Here is a 16,454-nt window from a genome sequence, read left to right as displayed (position 1 = left end):
CTAGGGTGGTAAGCCTTAAGTTGGTTTATGTGATAAGTACGTTTTGCTTTTCTCTTTCCTGGAGTTCGTAGTACATAATTTACCTCATTGAGCTGCTCAATCACTTGCAAAGGACCTTCATATCTAGGTTGCAGAGCGTGTCCAGGTAAAAATTTCTGTGCCATCACCCTGTCACCTGGTTTAAAGAAGCGAGAGCGTGTGTGTTTGTCATAACAATGCTTCATCTTGGATTGGGCCTTAGCTAAGTTTTTTGAGGCTAATTCCCTCAGTTGTGACAAACGCTTTTGCATTAGAGTTGGAGTTGTTTTAAACGAGGGTTCCGATTTTCCCGTCCATGAATCTTTTAGTACGGTGAGGGGGCCGCATACTTGGTGTCCGTAAATTAATTCAAATCGACTAAACCCAGTGCTTTCTTGTTCGCTTTCCCTTAAGGCGAACAAGAGAAATGGTATTCCTTCGTCCCAGTCTCGGGAAAACTGCTCGCAATACGCTCTCAACATTGATTTTAATGTTTAATGAAATCGTTCAAGGGCTCCTTGTGACTAAGGGTGGTATGCAACAGAAAATACGGACTTAATTCCGAGGCGAGATAAGGCATCGCGAAACATCTTAGAGGTAAAATTTGAACCTTGATTGGATTGAATTATTCAGGGAATCCCCACCTGAGAGAAAAATTTTTGCAAAGCTCGAAAAATGATGTGAGAATTAATTTTTCTCAAAGGGATAGCTTCCGGATATCGAGTAACGACATCCATAATTGTAAACAGATATTGATTCCCTTGTTTAGTCCTGGGTAACGGACCAACACAATCTATTATCAGGCGTGAGAAGGGCTCACCACTTACGGGAATCGGAATGAGGGGAACTGGTAGAGGTGTGTGCGAAGGTTTGCTGGTCACTTGGCAGACTTGACAACTTTTTAGATAGCTTTCCACAGTCTCCTTCATTCTGGGCCAATGAAAATGCTTGGCTATTTTGCCCAGCGTTTTCTTTACTCCCAAATGTCCTCCCATGGGACTATGGTGGGCGAAACTAATAGCTAATTCTCTAAAGGTGTTAGGTAGCACAACTAGATGTTTACTGGTAGACAGATGATCGTCGGAAGACAAAAGAGACTTTTCCTTCTCATTAATATACCATTAGCAAGATAGTAACAGTTGTCCAGGTCTTGGGCGTCGTCTTCTGTAATAGCTATCTCTCGTAATTTCTCTAGAGATGGATCAAGAAACTGATCCCTTATTAAAGCTTCTTTCGATAGCATTTTAATATCAGAATCTTGAAAAGGGCCGATCATAGAATATTTCAGATTTGAAGATCCGGGTTGTAAGGGTCGGCTGAACAATAAACCGAGACCTAAATCCTCGCCTTCACTTAGGGCTTCAGTTGACAAAGGATTTTGAGGTGCTCTAGACATTGCTCTAGTTATAACATTGAGAGGAAATAAGGTAGGAGCCTCTTTTCGAGCTTCTATGTCATAGTTAATGTCAGTAGAATTATCCATAACTAGAGGCTCTCGGCTTATACCCGGATAGTCTAGATCATTGCCTATGAGTAAGTCAACGCCCTGAATAGGAAAAGTTTCACTGGATATACCTACCGACACAAAGCCATTGTAGGTTGGTATATCCTGTGAAGAGGCACTCTTATAATGGTGCCTCCATAGGCTTCTAATAACCCGTCTAGCTTGGTGCGAGTCATATCACTTACGGGAAGTACACCCTGCTTCAATAAGGTTAAATAACTTCCAGTATCACGGAAGGAATTAACTTCCACTAATTGAGCCTCGTCTATCCCAACTTTCACTTTAGCAAAGTAGGGACTCATAGCCGAGCGAATATCTTGTTCTGAAATAGCTCTAGTATTGAGTCATCTAGAATGACTACTGATTCGCTCTTGCGAACCTTCTTCGTTACTAGGGTTCAGTTTCTTTTGAGTTGTCGATGAAGATATTACCTGAGTTGGGAAACGAAGTCACTCATTCCTGGTATCCTCCTCTAGCCAATAACAGTGTTTCCTTAAATGCCCCTTTTTATTACAAAAAGTGCAGTTCAATTTGCTGTTATGCCTTAGTGGTTTTGAATTTTTCCTAGAGTTAGATCTAACTTTATCATTAATGGGTGTGGAGGCAAAATAGGAGGTCGGGCAAGGATTCTGTATGCGACGTATCTCTGTAAGATTAGATCGTCCTTTCTTAGGGGCATATTTAGTCACTGTTTCCTTACTTTTTCTTTCTCCAATCAATTGTTGAGATATTCATATCTTATCCTTCAACATTATTGCTATTCCTTCTTTAGCTCTAACACTATTTGAAACCCCTGACCTAATCCCATTTATTCCTCTCCACTGAAACTCTCCCACCCCCTTCAGCTTTGTTTCACTTAAAGCCAGGACATCCAGCTTCTTCTCATTCATAACATCCACAATCATCTCTTTCTTATCATTTGCACAACATCCATGCACTTTCAGACTTCCCACTTTGACAATTTTCTTCTTATTCTTTTTAGCAATCATTACAGGAAAAGGGGTTACTAGCCCATTGTTCCCAGCATTTTAGTTGACTAATATACATATTTTCATTAATCCATCTATGATATTTTTTCAAAATTATATAATAAACACAATGCATAACATATAATGATGATAAATACACCCTACAGTAGAATAAATAAGCGTTAATGTGAGATGTGGGAGCCAGACTTTTATGAGTGACGGCAAAAATAACATTTTCTCTAGTCCAACATCAGAGAAAATGTGTTACTGTGGGTAACTAGAAAATTATTCCTTTCGTTTGTATGTAAGTAAGTTTATTCAGGTATACACAAATACAGTTTCATAGATTATCATACATAACAGCATATGTGTAGAGAACCTGGGATAACCCAAAAAAGTCAGACAGAGTGACTTATTTCCATTGCCTTCACTCAGAGCGTCATTTCTTCTAAAAATGGTGTTGCATGAGAATGGGAGTGTATGACGTATGACAGGGTGGATAGGGGGGCAATGTGGCAGATGTTGCAGGTGTATGGTGTAGGAGGTAGGTTACTGAAAGCAGTGAAGAGTTTTTACGAGGATAGTGAGGCTCAAGTTAGAGTATGTAGGAAAGAGGGAAATTATTTCCCAGTAAAAGTAGGCCTTAGACAAGGATGTGTGATGTCACCGTGGTTGTTTATTATATTTATAGATGGGGTTGTAAGAGAAGTAAATGCGAGGGTCTTGGCAAGAGGCGTGGAGTTAAAAGATAAAGAATCAAACATAAAGTGGGAGTTGTCACAGTTGCTTTTTGCTGATGACATTGTGCTCTTGGGAGATTCTGAAGAGAAGTTGCAGAGATTGGTGGATGAATTTAGTAGGGTGTGCAAAAGAAGAAAATTAAAAGTGAATACAGGAAAGAGTAAGGTTATGAGGATAACAAAAAGATTAGGTGATGAAAGATTGGATATCAGATTGGAGGGAGAGAGTATGGAGGAGGTGAAAGTATTCAGATATTTGGGAGTGGACGTGTCAGCAGATGGGTCTATGAAAGATGAGGTGAATCATAGAATTGATGAGGGGAAAAGGGTGAGTGGTGCACTTAGGAGTCTGTGGAGACAAAGAACTTTGTCCTTGGAGGCAAAGAGGGGAATGTATGAGAGTATAGTTTTACTAACGCTCTTATATGGGTGTGAAGCATGGGTGATGAATGTTGCAGCGAGGAGAAGGCTGGAGGCAGTGGAGATGTCATGTCTGAGGGCAATGTGTGGTGTGAATATAATGCAGAGAATTCGTAGTTTGGAAGTTAGGAGGAGGTGCGGGATTACCAAAACTGTTGTCCAGAGGGCTGAGGAAGGGTTGTTGAGGTGGTTCGGACATGTAGAGAGAATGGAGCGAAACAGAGTGACTTCACGAGTGTATCAGTCTGTAGTGGAAGGAAGGCGGGGTAGGGGTCGGCCTAGGAAAGGTTGGAGGGAGGGGGTAAAGGAGGTTTTGTGTGCGAGGGGCTTGGACTTCCAGCAGGCATGCGTGAGCGTGTTTGATAGGAGTGAATGGAGACAAATGGTTTTTAATACAGTGGACCCCCGCATACCGGACGCCTTGCATAACGGACAATCCTCATACCGGACGCTTTGATCGCTAAAATTTTGCCTCGCATACCGCCCAAAAACCCGCTCAGCGCCCTTCGTCCGAGACGCGTCCAATGTGCGGCCTGAGCCACGCTCACATGTTCCGCCGGTGGCATTGTTTACCAGCCAGCCTCCGTGGTAACATCCAAGCATACAATCGGAACATTTCGTATTATTACAGTGTTTTTGGTGATTTTTTTCTGGAAAATAAGTGACCATGGGCCCCAAGAAAGCTTCTAGTGCCAACCCTACAGCAATAAGGGTGAGAATTACTATGGAGATGAAGAAAAAGATCATTGATAAGTATGAAAGTGGAGTGCGTGTCTCCGAGCTGGCCAGGTTGTATAATAAACCCCAATCAACCATCGCTACTATTGGTGGTACAGCTGCTGCTGCTGCTGTATCACCGTCAGCTGCTGCTGCACTGTCAGCTGCTGCTGCACTGTCAGCTGCTGCTGCACTGTCAGCTGCTGCTGCTGTACCACCGTCAGCTGCTCCTGCTGCTGTAGTACCGTCTGCTGCTGCTGTAGCATCGTCTGCTGCTGCTGTAGCATCGTCTGCTGCTGCTGTAGCATCGTCTGCTGCTGCTGTAGCATCGTCTGCTGCTGCTGTAGCATCGTCTGTTGCTGCTGTAGCATCGTCTGTTGCTGCTGTACCACCGTCAGCTGCTGCTGCTGCTGTAGCATCGTCTGCTGCTGCTGCTGCTGTAGCATCGTCTGCTGCTGCTGTAACATCGTCAGTTGCTGCTGTAGCATCGTCTGCTGCTGCTGTAGCATCGTCTGTTGCTGCTGTACCACCGTCAGCTGCTGCTGCTGTAGCACCGTTGTTGGTGTGGCTTATTGAGAATACCAAGAAACAATTAACCCCAGAGGATTTGCCACCCAGGATAGCCCAAAAAAGTCTGTCATCGAAGACTGTCTAACTTATTTCCATTGGGGTCCTTAATCTTGTCTCCCAGGATGCAACCCACACCAGGTAAAACTCCAGTCGACTAACACCCAGGTGAACAGGGAAAATGCCTGGAACTAGTACTCATATTGGTGAATTTAGAGCCAGCAAAGGTTGGTTTGAGAGATTTAAGAATCGTAGTGACATACACAGTGTGATAAGGCCTGTTCTGGAAGAAAATACCAAACAGGACCTACAGTACTCAGGAGGAAAAGGCACTCCCAGGACACAGTGTCTCATCAGTCATTGCTGCATCTTCAATAAAGGTAAGTGTCATTTATTCTTCATTTAGTAGAGTAGTACATGCACAATATATATTGTGCATGTACTACTCTACTATTGTGCATGTATCCTTCTCTTTGTGTGTAGGAAAATGTATATTTCATGTGGTAAAATTTTTTTTTTCAAACTTTTGGGTGTCTTGCACGGATTAATTTGATTTCCATTATTTCTTATGGGGAAAATTCATTCGCATACCGAACATTTCGCATAACAGCCAGCCCTCTTGCACGGATTAAGGTCGCTATGCGGGGGTCCACTGTACTTGACGTGCTGTTGGAGTGTGAGCAAAGTAACATTTATGAAGGGGTTCAGGGAAACCGGCAGGCCGGACTTGAGTCCTGGAGATGGGAAGTACAGTGCCTGCTCTCTGAAGGAGGGGTGTTAATGTTGCAGTTCAAGAACTATAGTGTAAAGCACCCTTCTGGCAAGACAGTGATGGAGTGAATGATGGTGAAAGTTTTTCTTTTTCAGGCCACCCTGCCTTGGTGGGAATCGGCCAGTGTGATAATAAAAAAAAAAAAAATATCAATGTAGAGACAACTTGTACACAATGTAACTTGTACACAAACCAGACGTGTACACTTTGTTTACAAAACTTATGTTCGCCTGGTTTGTTTACATAACTCTGCGCCTGTCTTCTCAGGTACTCATTCTCTTTCTCATTTATTCGTTTTATCTCGTTTACTCACCTCTGACCCTACACTAAGACTACAAATATTTTAAGGTAAGTAATGAGTGAACTATATATGTATTTTATTGCTCTGGGATGCTTAAATATCATAGAATACGTAGTATGTGTGGGTGGCGTGGCCTGGTATGGTAGCCCGGCTGGTTACCATACATACCACACTTGATTTCTTACAATAAATACTACTTGTCTCACCCTAGATTAAGACTACAAATATTTTAAGGTAAGTAATGAGTACACTACGTGTGTATTTTACTTTTTTATTGTTTTTTTTATGCCTAGTTCTGTTGCCAACTTAATATATGTTAATTCAAACTTGTTATCTAGTATTTGTATGCATTTATAAGGGGGAAAAAAAGAGTGTTTCACTTTACGGCGGTAGCCTGGAACCTAACCTGCCGTATAAGTGGGGCCCTACTGTATTTATATAGAGCATACATTTTATGTAAGGAAAGTATTAAAATTATAAAATAGATAGGATTTGTTTGAATTTTTAACCTGGAGGGTTAACCACCCAGGATAACCCAAAAAAGTCAGTGCATCACCGGAGACTGTTTGTCTTATTTCCGTTGAGGTCCTTCAGTCTTGTCCCCCAGGATGTAACCCACACCAGTCAACTAACACCCATGTACCTATTTGCTGCAAGTGTAAAGGAGCATGCCCATTTCTACCTGTGCTGGGGATTGAACTATGAACACTCATTGTCTGTGCACTTGAATAGTGTAAAACCAACACCCATAGTTTACTTTAACCCTTTCAGGGTCCAGACCCCTGATCTGAAAATTCCTCTCAGGGTCCAAGAATTGAAAAAAAAAAAAAATTGTTTCTCATGATATGATAGAAAATCTTTTTCCAAAGGTACTGACACCAGAAGTACAAAATTTGATGGGAAATTTAAGGAATTACGCTTTTGCAAAGTTAGCAATCTCGGTGATATTTACACCTTGGCAATTTTGCCCACTTTTAAAATCTTTTAGGGCAATTGCATTGTTCCAGGCGGCCAGACTCGTAGCTATTTCACTAGTATCCCTTTCATTCTATCAATTGAATACAAGACACTGCCCATTAAACTATTTCAACTACCTAGTAAAGTGATCAGAAGTTGGTAATTTGGCCAATTTCACACAAAAAATTGCCAATTTAAAAATAGGGTTCAAAATAAACAGTGTAGACATTCCTTGCACTAAAATAACATTTCCTGTTCATTAGTTATGTCCCCAGGCCACTCCTTTATTACACTTTCTTTCCATTTTGAATTTTTATTCACACAAAACAGAAGATTTACTGTTATGCAGACTACTGCATTATTGTAATAATTGTATAAATAATGTCAGCACATTCATGAATGTATATTAGATTGACCAGTTAGACTCTTATTGGACAAGTGACATAATTTGTGTCCTCTGGAATATTGGCAAAACTTGAGTGTTTTTGCTACTTTTGAGCCTTGTTTTCAAGCTACTTTCAGTCCTGAAACCAATCAAAATCATCTTTATATTTGTAATATATTGCCCATTCTATCAAATGATAACATAAAAACCATCCAAAAATATGCTGCAAGGGCGCTATTTTAAAATAAATACACGGTCACATTTTTTTTCCCATCATGCACAGCGTGGGGCAGGATTTTTTTTATATGGTGCACACTCACTGCATAGACACATTCTGTCATATCTAGGCCAAGATATGCTACTCATTGCTTATCTGAGTGAGCTGAACTCATCATGTAGTTCTACAGCACAGACCCTGAGCTTAAACCCGTAGTACCACGGTGTTGCAAATAAGAAATTTTTTAAAGAGCTTCAGAATGTGACCTGTTACCATTCATTTCTTTTGCAACAAGATTTTTGGATCCGAGTTATTTAAAGTTTTAGAGTCTAGGGGAAATAATTTCAACTGGGAAACTCCATAGAATAATATTCAAATTTATTAAAGTATTTAAATACAATACTTTATCTTCTTTTTGTAGTTAATGTAACTTAATACTTTGTACAATAAATTTACCATATACATTTAGTTCAAAATCATGGAAATGTCACATTAATAAGGAAGTTTAATTATTCTTCCTGTAATTCAGTCTTCAATAACATTTACGTCTTTGTCTTAACAAGTCTGTAAACTCAAAATACAAAAGGTACAAGATTTAACAAGACCTTTGAATCTGGCCGTAAAATATCTCTATGGATTACTGAACTGACCAAGAATATAAATATCAAAAGAGTCTTTCAAAGCAATGAGGAACAAAGTGAGTCAGCTCTAGAGTCCAATTCTCAAAACCATTCAAACTGTACACCGTAAGAGCCAATATACGATCAGTTGTCAGGGCTAGAGCAGGGAGCAGAATGACTACTTGCCAGTCTGTTGACGCGTCATCAGGTTGGATCACCTGACCCAACGTCAGTCATCCGGACATAAACAATTGAACAGTTCACCGGATGGTTCCGAGACTTAAACTCTACTCTATATACACAAGAAATCCTACCTAACAATAATAATAAAATAATAGTGATAATAACAAAATAGTGATAATAGTGATAATAACGATAATACCATGGTATTTTTCATATACATATTAACAGATAATAATATAACGCCGAAAGTCTCTATTTTAGCTCTAAACTGGGACTTTCGCGCTATAATATTAAGTGATGAACATATTCTTTTACAATAGTTAAATAACACAGGATGACCAATTTCGAAGATATAACACATGGCACAGACCTTGAAAAGGTTAGCAAGGAATTTGAGACTAAAATTTATTTATTTTTCTCACCAGGTTGAAATGATCCTTGAACAGATGCGCTTGTGTTTGTTGAAGAAGGACTTTGTTCGTACACAAATTATCTCCAAGAAAATTAGCACAAAATTCTTCGACAGTGAGGAAGTGGACGACCTGAAGCTCAAGTTCTATAAGTAAGTTTGCTTATTTAGCATTCTTTTATTTGTGTTTAAATGCATTAGTTTTTAGTTTTCATCTTGTTGCCTTGATATTCAATAGTTGCAGTAAGTTGCACTCTGCTGATCACTAGACAATTCAGGGCAACATGGATTTACAGCAGGATGAACTGGAAAAGAAGCAGATACCAGCAACATGTACAGTCACTGCAAAGGCTTTGAGTGAATGCAGTGTTGTAATTGCAATAAAAATAACTAAATTTGAGGACAAGAATCTCTGACTTCCTAATACTATATTAAAGACAAATATTATAGCCAAGTAAAATCAGACTCCTCCACAATGAAAAGCTCTGCTCTCCAGGGTGTTGTGCCTATTCCAGTATTCTTTGTATATTAGACAAATTATAACACTGTACAGTATTGTCCTTTGTATACAAAACTAGGATTAGTATTCAAGTAGCAGTCATGTATTTGGTGAAGCTCTCAGCCAGTGGGATAAAGTTTTCTGAAGGTTGCGAAGAATTTGATGTTAAGAACAAATTTAAGCACTGCACTGCATTTCATTTTGGAAAACTAATTATTTCAGTTTCATCAATACAAGTTTATATTAGACTAGAGATAAAGGGGTATGTAGACTTGCCAGAACAAATCTTTCCGAGAGTAAATAAGGGAAAGCATGCACTTACTCTTTCTGTTACCAACTAAAGTAGCTTTTTTAGATTTTAAGTTGTCTATGTAAATATTTTCAGTGTGCTTGGGAGAGGGAAAAATCTGCGTTTTTACTGCAGTGCATATAAATAAACTCCAAGGTGGCATAGGATGACTGCTGTACCATTGAAGCTGATATTTTTATGAACTGGCTTAACCACTGGTTATGTTTGTTCTCTCTTGAATTTACTGGGGAAGATATTAATCAATCTGTCTAATATATTTGGTTGTTAGTGTACTATCTTTAGTGTTTCTTTGATTAAAATAAATCTCTGTTCTGTTGAAATTTTGTTAAAAGAACAGGATCAAATGAATAAAGGCATGCTGCAGTAGGCATACTTGCCAATGTTTGGTAGGCCTTACTCACACTTGCTTAACCATTTCCATTTTTGTATCTAACCTATTAATGTAATTCCTTAATATCTTTTACAGCCTAATGATTGAGCTTGATAGCCATGAAAGCTCTTTCTTGAGTATATGTCGTCATTACCGGGCCATCTATGACTCCAAAAGTGTAAAAGAAAATGAAGCAGAGAAGAAACGAGTACTCAAACATGTGGTGTTGTTTATCATCCTAGCACCATATGATAATGAACAGAGTGATCTTCTTCATCGAATCAAAGAAGATAAGACTTTAGAAGAAATTCCACAATATAGGTAGGAGAAAAGTACATTAAACTAAATTTTAAGTTTACTGTTAAATTTGGGTATATAAGTTAAGTATATTAACTGAAATGTCATTTAGGAAGGCTGTCACACTAATTCTGCAACAGAAATTTTATGAGATTTGTATATCAAACACTGAAGGATAGTAAATAATTCTCATTATGAGAGTGTTGAGATGCCCACTGTCTCTATTATCTTGTTTGTTTCCATGCTTTTCATGATTCTTTGACCTATTAAAGTCTCATGAAATACACAGTTAACCCACACATGGGCAAAAGAAACTTAAGTTTTTTTTTATGTGCGGGTTATATGTAAATTGTACCAGTCACGGTACTGTGCCTTATTGTTCGTCTCGTAAGATGTTTGTAAAGGAAACTGTTTCTGTTGTCACTCCTCTGTTGTGTATACGTCTTCAGTCTGTTTCTACAGTAGCATTTTAAAAGTCTTCCCTTTTCTATTTTCATTCACATTGTCTCCGTTTTCTGCTTTGGCATTATGTTCACGTTTTTTTATTGTTTCCAGTCATTTACATTGGTGACTTCCTTCATTGTAGTTGATTGTGGAGAAACTACTATTGCACTTTTGTATTGGTCATAGCATTCTCTCAACTCATGAATTACCACCAAATGCCATTCCAATTTTCAGATTGTGTTGACATTGCAATATTTTTTAGTAGATTATCTTTTTCACAACAGGAATATGGCAGCTTCATTTTTAACACTTGAGGTTCTTACTCTGATATTGATTAGTTTTAGGACTTTTTTTGCAGTGGGTTTCAGCCTTGCCCTTTCACTGAGTTATTAAGATATTCTTACAATATCTCCTTTCCTTTCTGTCAATTATACCTTAATTGCACATCTTCTCCGACATTAATTGAAGCTGATTTCCTACACTGACGGACTTTCCTGCCTTTATGATCACTCTTATGTGAGAACTGTCATGTCACAATTCAGCAATAAACAAATGCAACATTTCTGCCACCCATTTGTAATGTAGTGGGCTTAGCATTGTAACATGAGAATTCAATTTTGTAAGATACGTCACCTACTGTAACTAATATGAACTTCTGGCAATTTTCAGAGACCTCTTGCAGTTGTTTGTGACTGCTGAATTGATCAAATGGTCTAGACTGTGTGATGTGTATGAAGCAGAGCTTAGGTCAGATGCTACAACAGTGTTTCCCAACAAGGAAGAGGGCAATGATCGTTGGACAAAGCTAAAAAACCGCGTGGTTGAGCATGTGAGTTCATTCATGTATATATATTTGGGTGCAACATATTTATTTATGTTTATGTACCCCTCAGACCCTTGTGAGTTAGGTGCTTAGTTATGATTATAAATTTTTTTTTTCTCAACAAGTCAGGCGTCTCCCACCAAGGCAGGATGACCCAAAAAGAAAGAAAATCCCAAAAAAGAAAATACTTTCATCATCATTCAACACTTTCACCTCACTCTCATGTAATCACTGTCTTTGCAGAGCCGCCCAGATACAACAGTTTAGAAGCGTATGTAAAGATCTATAGCATACCCCTCCAAACTGCCAATACCCCAAACCTCTCCTTTAAAGTGCAGGCATTGTACTTCCCATTTCCAGTACTCAAGTCCGGCTATATAAAAATAACCGGTTTCCCTGAATCCCTTCACTAAATATTACCCTGCTCACACTCCAACAGCTCGTTATGTCTTATGTCCAAAAACCATTCATCTCGTTCACTCCTATCTAACATGCTCACACATGCTTGCTGGAAGTCCAAGCCCCTTGCCCACAAAACCTCCTTTACCCCCTCCATCTAACCTTTTCGAGGATGACCCCTACCCCGCCTTCCTTCCCCTACAGATTTATATGCTCTTCAAGTCATTCTACTTTGATCCATTCTCTGTAAATGACCAAACCACCTCAACAACCCCTCTTCAGCCCTCTGACTAATACTTTTATTAGCTCCACACCTAATTTCCACACTCCGAATTCTCTGCATAATATTTACACCACACATCCCTTAGACAGGACATTTCCACTACCTCCAGCTGCCTCCTCGCTGCAGCATTTGCAACCCAAGCTTCACACCCATATAAGAGTGTTAGTACCACTATACTTTGATACATTTCCTTCTTTGCCTCCATGGGTAATGTTTTTTGTGTTCACATATACCTCAATGCAACACTTGCCTTTTTTCCTTCATCAGTTCTTTGGTTAACCTCAGCCTTCATAAACCCATCTGCTGACAGGTCAACTCCCAAATATCTGAAAACATTCACTTCTTCCATATTCCCTCTCTCCAATGTGATATCCAATTTTTCTTTATCTAAATCATTTGGTACCCTCATCACCTTACTCTTATCTGTATTCACTTTCAACTTTCTACCTTTACATACCCTGATTATAATAATAATAATAATTAGGTGCTCTCATTTGAGAAATACTGTAGGAGTTATTTTTTTTTTTTTTTTTTTTCTCTCTCAACAAGTCGGCCGTCTCCCACCGAGGCAGGGTGACCCAAAATAAAAAAGAAAGAAAATCCCCAAAAAGAAAATACTTTCATCATCATTCAACACTTTCACCACACTCGCACATTATCACTGTTTTTGCAGAGGTGCTCAGAATACAACGGTTTAGAAGCATACACATATAAAGATACACAACATATCCCTCCAAACTGCCAATATCCCAAACCCCTCCTTTAAAGTGCAGGCATTGTACTTCCCATTTCCAGGACTCAAGTCCGACTATATGAAAATAACCGGTTTCCCTGAATCCCTTCACTAAATATTACCATGCTCACACTCCAACATATCGTCAGGTCCCAAGTACCATTCGTCTCCATTCACTCCTATCTAACACGCTCACGCATGCTTGCTGGAAGTCCAAGCCCCTTGCCCACAAAACCTCCTTTACCCCCTCTCTCCAACCCTTTCGAGGATGACCCCTACCCCGCCTTCCTTCCCCTATAGATTTATATGCTTTCCATGTCATTCTACTTTGATCCATTCTCTCTAAATGACCAAACCACCTCAACAACCCCTCTTCTGCCCTCTGACTAATACTTTTATTAACTCCACACCTTTTCCTAATTTCCACACTCAGAATTTTCTGCATAATATTTACACCACACAGTGCCCTTAAACAGGACATCTCCACTGCCTCCAACCGTCTCCTCGCTGCTGCATTTACCACCCAAGCTTCACACCCATATAAGAGTGTTGGTACTACTATACTTTCATACATTCCCTTCTTTGCCTCCATAGATAACGTTTTTTGACTCCACATATACCTCAACGCACCAATCGCCTTTTTGCCCTCATCAATTCTATGATTAACCTCATCCTTCATAAATCCATCCGCCGACACGTCAACTTCCAAGTATCTGAAAACATTCACTTCTTCCATACTCCTCCTCCCCAATTTGATATCCAATTTTTCTTTATCTAAATCATTTGACACCCTCATCACCTTACTCTTTTCTATGTTCATTTTCAACTTTCTACCTTTACACACATTCCCAAACTCATCCACTAACCTTTGCAATTTTTCTTTAGAATCTCCCATAAGCACAGTATCATCAGCAAAAAGTAACTGTGTCAATTCCCATTTTGAATTTGATTCCCCAAAATTTAATCCCACCCCTCTCCCGAACACCCTAGCATTTACTTCCTTTACAACCCCATCTATAAATATATTAAACAACCATGGTGACATTACACATCCCTGTCTAAGACCTACTTTTACCGGGAAGTAGTCTCCCTCTCTTCTACACACCCTAACCTGAGCCTCACTATCCTCATAAAAACTCTTTACAGCATTTAATAACTTACCACCTATTCCATATACTTGCAACATCTGCCACATTGCTCCTCTATCCACTCTATCATATGCCTTTTCTAAATCCATAAATGCAATAAAAACTTCCCTACCTTTATCTAAATACTGTTCACATATATGCTTCAATGTAAACACTTGATCTACACATCCCCTACCCACTCTGAAACCTCCTTGCTCATCCGCAATCCTACATTCTGTCTTGCCTCTAATTCTTTCAATTATAACCCTACCGTACACTTTTCCGGGTATACTCAGTAAACTTATTCCTCTATAATTTTTACAGTCTCTTTTGTCCCCTTTCTCTTTATATAAAGGGACTGTACATGCTCTCCGCCAATCCCTAGGTACCTTCCCCTCTTTCATACATTTATTAAACAAAAGTACCAACCACTCCAACACTATATCCCCCCCTGCTTTTAACATTTCTGTCATGATCCCATCAGTTCCAGCTGCTTTACCCCCTTTCATTTTACGTAATGCCTCACGTACCTCCCCCACACTTACATTCTGCTCTTCTTCACTCCTAAAAGATGGTATACCTCCCTGACCAGTGCATGAAATTACTGCCTCTGTTTCTTCCTTAACATTTAAAAGTTCCTCAAAATATTCTCGCCATCTACCTAATACCTCCATCTCCCCATCTACTAACTCCCCTACTCTGTTTTTAACTGACAAATCCATACTTTCCCTAGGCTTTCTTAACTTGTTTAACTCACTCCAAAATTTTTTCTTATTTTCATTAAAATTTCTTGACAGTGCCTCTCCCACTCTATCATCTGCTCTCCTTTTGCACTCTCTCACCACTCTCTTTACCTTTCTTTTACTCTCCATATACTCTGCTCTTCTTATAACACTTCTGCTTTGTAAAAACCTCTCATAAGCTACCTTTTTCTCTTTTATCACACCCTTTACTTCATCATTCCACCAATCACTCCTCTTTCCTCCTGCCCCCACCCTCCTATAACCACAAACTTCTGCCCCACATTCTAATACTGCATTTTTAAAACTATTCCAACCCTCTTCAACCCCCCCATTACTCATCTTTGCACTAGCCCACCTTTCTGCCAATAGTCGCTTATATCTCACCCGAACTTCCTCCTCTCTTAGTTTATACACTTTCACCTCCCTCTTACTTGTTGTTGCCACCTTCCTCTTTTCCCATCTACCTCTTACTCTAACTGTAGCTACAACTAAATAATGATCCGATATATCAGTTGCCCCTCTATAAACATGTACATCCTGGAGCCTACCCATCAACCTTTTATCCACCAATACATAATCTAATAAACTACTTTCATTACGTGCTACATCATACCTTGTATATTTATTTATCCTCTTTTTCATAAAATATGTATTACTTATTACCAAATCTCTTTCTACACATAGCTCAATTAAAGGCTCCCCATTTACATTTGCCCCTGGCACCCCAAATTTACCTACTACTCCCTCCATAACATTTTTACCCAGTTTAGCATTGAAATCCCCAACCACAAGTTCTCTCACACTTGATTCAGAACTCCCCACGCATTCACTCAACATTTCCCAAAATCTCTCTCTCTCCTCTACACTTCTCTCTTCTCCAGGTGCATACACGCTTATTATAACCCACTTTTCACATCCAATCTTTATTTTACTCCACATAGTCCTTGAACTAATACATTTATAGTCCCTCTTTTCCTACTCCTTCTTTAGCTCTAACTCTATTTGAAACCCCTGACCTAATCCCATTTATTCCTCTCCACTGAAACTCTCCCACCCCCTTCAGCTTTGTTTCACTTAAAGCCAGGACATCCAGCTTCTTCTCATTCATAACATCCACAATCATCTCTTTCTTATCATCTGCACAACATCCACGCACATTCAGACTTCCCACTTTGACAATTTTCTTCTTCTTATTCTTTTTAGTAATCTTTACAGGAAAAGGGGTTACTAGCCCATTGTTCCCGGCATTTTAGTTGACTTTTACAACACGCATGGCTTACGGAGGAAAGATTCTTATTCCACTTCCCCATGGATATAAAAGGAAAAGTAATAAGACCAAGAACTATTAAGATAAAATAAAAAAAAACTCAGATGAGTGTGTATAAATAAATGTGTACATGTATGTGTAGTGTGACCTAAGTGTAAGTAGAAGTAGCAAGACATACCTGTAATCTTGCATATTTATGAGACAGACAAAAGACATCAGCAATCCTACCATCATGTATAACAATCACAGGCTTTCGTTTTACACTCACTTGGCAGGACGGTAGTACCTCCCTGGGTGGTTGTTGTCTACCAACCTACTACCTATATTTTTATTTATTCTGCATTATTTGCTAATGGATAGCTTGAGAATGCATCTAGGCAT

At 39.3% G+C, this 16,454-nt stretch overlaps 1 protein-coding gene across 1 annotated transcript in view; it reads left to right on the top strand.

Moving 5' to 3' along the window:
• Positions 1 to 16,454, top strand: part of Rpn5 (regulatory particle non-ATPase 5) — a 51,675-nt gene that overhangs the window by 25,256 nt on the left and 9,965 nt on the right. The window contains exons 5-7 of the mRNA XM_053776965.2: positions 8,795 to 8,931; positions 10,054 to 10,278; positions 11,368 to 11,527. Of these exons, the coding sequence (XP_053632940.2) occupies positions 8,795 to 8,931; positions 10,054 to 10,278; positions 11,368 to 11,527 (522 nt within the window). The remainder of the gene's footprint in view (positions 1 to 8,794; positions 8,932 to 10,053; positions 10,279 to 11,367; positions 11,528 to 16,454) is intronic.

Source organism: Cherax quadricarinatus, chromosome 16, assembly GCF_038502225.1.
Source record: "Cherax quadricarinatus isolate ZL_2023a chromosome 16, ASM3850222v1, whole genome shotgun sequence".
Lineage (NCBI taxonomy): Eukaryota > Metazoa > Arthropoda > Malacostraca > Decapoda > Parastacidae > Cherax > Cherax quadricarinatus.
The sequence above is the reverse complement of the archived record's forward strand: the minus strand, read 5'-3'. Positions and strand labels throughout refer to the sequence as shown.